The sequence below is a fragment of the Trichomycterus rosablanca genome, chromosome 1 (assembly GCF_030014385.1).
Source record: "Trichomycterus rosablanca isolate fTriRos1 chromosome 1, fTriRos1.hap1, whole genome shotgun sequence".
NCBI classification, from domain to species: Eukaryota; Metazoa; Chordata; class Actinopteri; order Siluriformes; family Trichomycteridae; genus Trichomycterus; species Trichomycterus rosablanca.
The window spans coordinates 10,792,427-10,797,999 of record NC_085988.1 but is presented as its reverse complement, the minus strand read 5'-3'; the positions used below and the strand labels follow the sequence as shown (position 1 = coordinate 10,797,999).

General features: G+C 46.4%; 1 protein-coding gene across 1 annotated transcript; it reads left to right on the top strand.

The window, feature by feature from the left end:
• The first annotated feature begins 757 nt into the window (after positions 1-757).
• LOC134334595 (maternal embryonic leucine zipper kinase-like) lies at positions 758-5,358 on the top strand. The gene is made up of 19 exons (XM_063017346.1): positions 758-930; positions 1,091-1,142; positions 1,377-1,477; positions 1,658-1,754; positions 1,839-1,932; positions 2,011-2,058; positions 2,142-2,257; positions 2,574-2,691; positions 2,794-2,879; positions 2,997-3,113; positions 3,203-3,346; positions 3,420-3,488; positions 3,737-3,829; positions 4,031-4,129; positions 4,278-4,346; positions 4,432-4,530; positions 4,645-4,731; positions 4,839-4,937; positions 5,050-5,358. Exons 1-18 carry the CDS (start codon positions 758-760, stop codon positions 4,914-4,916), a joined length of 1,740 nt encoding a protein of 579 aa, XP_062873416.1. The 3' UTR covers positions 4,917-4,937; positions 5,050-5,358.
• The last annotated feature ends 215 nt before the right edge of the window (positions 5,359-5,573 follow it).

Genomic DNA, 5,573 nt, shown 5'->3' with positions numbered 1-5,573 from the left:
TGTGTCAGTACCAGGGTCTGTCATGGTATGGGGGTGTGTCAGTACCAGGGGGAGTCATAGTATGGGGTGTGTCAGTACCAGGGTATGTCATGGTATGGAGGTGTGTCAGTACCAGGGGGAGTCATGGTATGGGGGTGTGTCAGTACCAGGTTCTGTCATGGTATGTGGGTGTGTCAGTACCAGGGTCTGTGATGGTATGGGGGTGTGTGAGTACCAGGGTCTGTGATGGTATGTGGGTGTGTCAGTACCAGGGTATGTCATGGTATGGAGGTGTGTCAGTACCAGGGGGAGTCATGGTATGGGGGTGTGTCAGTACCAGGTTCTGTCATGGTATGTGGGTGTGTCAGTACCAGGGTCTGTGATGGTATGGGGGTGTGTCAGTACCAGGGTCTGTCATGGTATGGGGGTGTGTCAATACCAGGGTCTGTCATGGTATGGAGGTGTGTCAGTACCAGGGTCTGTCATGGTATGGGGGTGTGTCAGTACCAGGGTGTGTCACACACACACTTATACCTAGGGTACCCTGTTACCCCCAGGACATGGGGAGAACATGCAAATTTCACCCAGTAATCAAACCCAGGACCCTACAGAAGCCGTCCCACAGTGGAAATCAAGTCAGTATATGTGCAGTCATATGAATCCAGTCATGCCCATATATGGTAAAGGTAAATTTACTCTGCTTTTTCGGAACGCTGTGACATCACAATGTGGACCTGTGCTCTTCAGCAGCAGCATTTAGATTTTCTCCTCATTTACGATGGCTGCTTCTCTGAGACAGATGTTTCTGCGTGTGCTCTGTGGTGGGGCGCCTCCCCGGGCGTCCTGTGGGGGCGACCCCGGTCACGTGGGCGGTGTGGAGGCTGAGGAAGCGCCCCTGATGGAGGGGTTTCTGTTTAAGAGGACCAGGAGTGTGTTTAAAACCTGGAACAGGTCTGTACACTGATGCTTAGTGTATATATTAGGAATTATATATTTATATACTGTATATATTAGGAATATATATAATTATCAATATTATATTTATACACACAATATTATATTTATACACACAATATTATATGTATATATACGATGTGTTTGATCTCTGCAGGCGGTGGTTCATCATAAAGAACAATCATCTTCTCTACAAGAAGAGGTTTAAGGTAGGTCACATGACTTTACATGATCTAAATCAGCTCTCTCCTAAACTCTGTGAAATACCCATAATGCACCGCAGTCCTACGCCCCTCATAATTCAGACGCATCACAGCAGAGGTCGACTTCTGTGCCGGGCTGCGCCCCTAACCGCCCCCGTCGTGTTTATGTCTGGGACGATTTCACCGGTGTTCATATCATCGACTGTATAAATAAGAAGGTTTTATGTTCTATTCCCCCAGCGTGACTTCACCGTGCTGGCTGAAGACCTGCAGCGCTGTTCGGTCCAGAGCTGCGAGGACGCCGGGCGGCGCTTCTGCTTCCGGGTGGTCACGCCCACAAGGTAAGTCCAGATCTATAATCATCAGAGACAGACAGATGATCAATAAACAGACAAAAGATAGAAAGACAAAATGATGGATAGAAAGACAGACAGGTAGATAGACAGACTATTTATCTATCTGTCTATCCATCTGTCTGTCTGCATCCTATATAATCTGTATCTATCACCGTGTGTGTACAGGAGCTGTACGTTCCAGGCCGACTGTGAGGCAGGTAGACGGGCGTGGATCAGCGCCATTCAGAAACTGACTGAGAGAGAAGAATCAGTCGAGAGCGAGGTGAATTATCATCACCACTATACTTCGGGAGGGGAGGGGTTCGGTTCTCGTCTCTGTAATACCAGTTTAATGCGTCTGAATCAGCAGGAATCAGAAGGGGACGAGAATGATTCGGAATCAGATTCCTCGAGCGAGCAGACAGTCTCCCAGGGACCACGAGTGTCTTCTGAAGCTCCAGGTAACCTTAACACCACCACGTTCGAGTTCCACACTTTTGAACTCTAGTGACTATATATTTAACTCTTGGGGTTTGTAGGTGGGATCAGTTCTGGAGGAGTCGTCTGTGATGCTCCCGAGAACAAGGGTGAGCAGGCCGGCCCTTTATATGGACCCTTATTTTTGGTCCACATAACACATGAAGCATCATTGGTGATACTTGTGTTGAAGATGCTGAAGGAGAAACCACCAACGGAGAAGGTCAAGAGGAAAAGACGACGGACACGAACCCGGACAGCCAATGCGGTTCAGTCTATGAAGGAGACCATAAGGCGGATGGGAACCAGGTGAGTATCAGTTTGCTGTGTTGATCGTCCCCTGGATCCTCCTATGGCTCCAGATACCTGTGACGACCTACCAGGACATTATTGGTTCAGGATGACCTCTGAGTACCACCCTGGCCCCTGGATTCCTCTTAGCCCCAGACATGAACCCAACTGAGCATCTGTGGGACCTCCTCAATGGTCATGTTGGCTTTACAGATCCTCCCCTGGTTCCTCCCTTGGCTCCAGATACCTGTGACGACGACCTTCTGAAGAGGCCAAACAAGAAGCCAAGAAGAGCGATCAGTAATAATAATAACATGTCTCTTGTGGGCAGCAGGTTGAGGTGCCATGCAGTGTACCCGAGACGGACGACATCTCAGAGGGAACGTCACTTGTGTTTGAGGACAGCTCCGAGCTGCACAAGTGCTATGAGGTTCACGAAATCATTGGATCAGGTAATTGGTACCACTTTCAGTCGTCTCTCTGCTTTTGTGTAACACAGATGTGCATCTTTTAAAACCTGACTTAATATTTTTTTTTATTCAATCGTTCTTCAGGTGGTTATGCGATGGTCAAGCTCGGCAGGCACATTCTGACTGAAGAGCAAGTGGCTATCAAGATCCTGGAGAAGAAAGAGCTCGGGGTTAGTTTCAGCAAAACTGTCTGTTAAAGACGGACGTGTCTCAGTTTCCAAACGTTTGGTTCTCCTGATTCTGATTTGAAAAGTCATAAAACTGTTCCGGTTTCATCCCCATTTCAGGATGAGTTGTCAGATATGAGGATAGAGATCGAAGCCCTGAAGAACCTCAATCATCAGCATGTGTGCTGCTTGTACCAAGTCGTGGAGACAGCTGACCAGATCTACATGGTGCTTGAGGTACCATCAGTGGTTGGAAACTATCAGATTTGATTTAATCTCTGGATTTATGATGATTTGCTGCTCACTTGACTCGCTCTCTCCTCCAGTTTTGTCCGGGTGGAAATCTGTTAGACCACATCGAAAATAACGACAGGTTGTCGGAGGAGGAGACGCGCAGGATCTTCCGTCAGATCGTCTCTGCGCTGGCGTACATCCACAGCCAGGGATATGCTCACCGTGACCTTAAGCCAGTGCGTCAGCCAAACGGTTTCCACTTATACTTTGTTAGTGCTTGTACATGATGTGTTTTATTTTGACTCTCAGGAAAACATGATGCTGGATGAGAAGAACAACATCAAGCTCATCGACTTTGGTCTCTGTGCCAAACCAGAGGTTCGTGTCTCTACTAAGACTGTAGTGTATACTTAAATCGAGCGTGCCATTCAGAGACTAAAGTAAGGTGGTGTGCTTACCCCCATCCATTATACTAAAGCCTTGCACACATGGTGTCCACAATTAGTTTCAGTGATTAGTTAGATGAACAGGACATCACAGAGCCATGCTGGTTCAGTTTGTGTGCTGTGTTGCAGATGCGAGGCCACAGTTGGACCTTCGGTTGATAGAAATCTGTTTTGTTGTAGGGTGGATTGGGTACTGCTCTGACTGACGGCTGTGGAACCCCTCCCTACTTGGCACCAGAAGTCATTGATGAGCAAACCGTTCTTGGTGCAGAGGTAGGTGTGTGTGTGGGTGTGTCCCCAGGTTATTCCTGATAAACTTCAATTGGAAAGTCTCCAAATCCAAGGTGGTCAGTCCCCTCTGTAGCCCCATTCATTATTCTATAAGTCTGGATGAGGGGACTGACCAGGATAAAACATGGTTAAAAAGACAATGAATATGTGTGTGTGTGTGTGTGTGTGTTTGTGTGTGTTTAGGCAGATGTTTGGAGCTTGGGTGTTGTCCTATATGACATGCTGTGTGGCTACCTCCCGTTCGACGGTGACGACTTTGAGGAGCTCCATGAACAAATCACTGTAAGTCTTGGAACGACAATGAAACACCATTGGCATACACGTCTATTTAATGCTCAGCAGCATGTTAAACATACAGTAAAAGTAACAGTAATGGCTTGTGGTGATGTTCTTTGATCAGATGTGATTATTTTGCTCTGTGTTTCCTCAGAAAGGACATTTTGAATCTCCTGACTGGCTGTCTCCTGGTTCTGTACTGCTGATTAAGCAAATGCTGCAGGTGTGTGTTTATGGGTGTGTTTAATGTGAGCAAAGTGTTTCTTTGTGGGCTTCATCACCTGAAGTTCTTGTATCTTGTCCTGTAGGTGGTTCCAGAGCAGCGCATAAAGGTGGAGCATCTGCTGGATCACGAGTGGGTCATGACGGGGTACAGCAGCCCTGTGGAATGGCACAGCACATGCCAGGTACAACATCCACCCTAGACGTAGTACAGTGACATGATGGAGATCCACCGTACAGAAGATTGTATCTTTATTATCTTACATACTCATATATTTGTGTGTGTGTTTGTGTCTCAGCTGGATCATCTAGATGAGGAGAGCATCGCCGAGATGGCTGTGATGTTCAGACAGTCCAACCCAAGCACCAAGCAGCTGGTGTCTGAGGTACATTTCAGTATTTGTATCTGCATCAACACAGATGCCATTTATTACTATTGCCATTCTTGTGCTCCACCTAAAAAAGAGGTGTGTGTGTGTGTGTGTGTGTGCAGTGGAAGTTTGATCAGACCACAGCTACGTATCTTTTGCTTCTGAGAAGGAAGCATCGCAGTAGTCCAGTGTGTAGCTGAGCGGACGTGTAAGAAATGCAGGTAACATTTCCACAATCAGTGTAATTTACCTGATAAACGCTGCTCTACATGCTCATCTGTCCAAGCGCTACAGCTTCTGGAATGTTCTTACACCTCTTCTTGTTTCATTTAGCAGGAGACGTCGTCGGTGTGACAAGGAGGGACGATGGTGGCGCCATCCAATCAGGACACATTACATCTCAATTTCACATTTCAGTGATTGTTGCAGATGTTTCTCTCTAACCCATCCTCTCTCTTTCTCTTCTGTTACCAGAACGATGCATTTTGGGTATCTGTGTGTGACTGGTTAGAGGAACTCCACTGAGATGCTGCCCTTGTTGATCCACACAGTTGTATGAGAAGTGTAGAACATGGATGAGCAGGATCAACAAGCCTCAAGATCTTATAACATTAAATAATAAATAAATAAACTCACTTAATATATTAAGGTGGATGGGTGTTCATTTTTACATTTGTTCATCATTTGTGTATGAAGTCAGTAATATGAGGTGAAAGAAGACACAACGTTTCCTGACGTGTTACAGAACATTGAACTCAGCAGTGAAGATACAGACCTACTGTCAGTTACTCAGAGCAGCCTGAGAGCTTCACCCTAAAACTTCATCAACTCATGTCTCTCAACTCATATTATTTCAT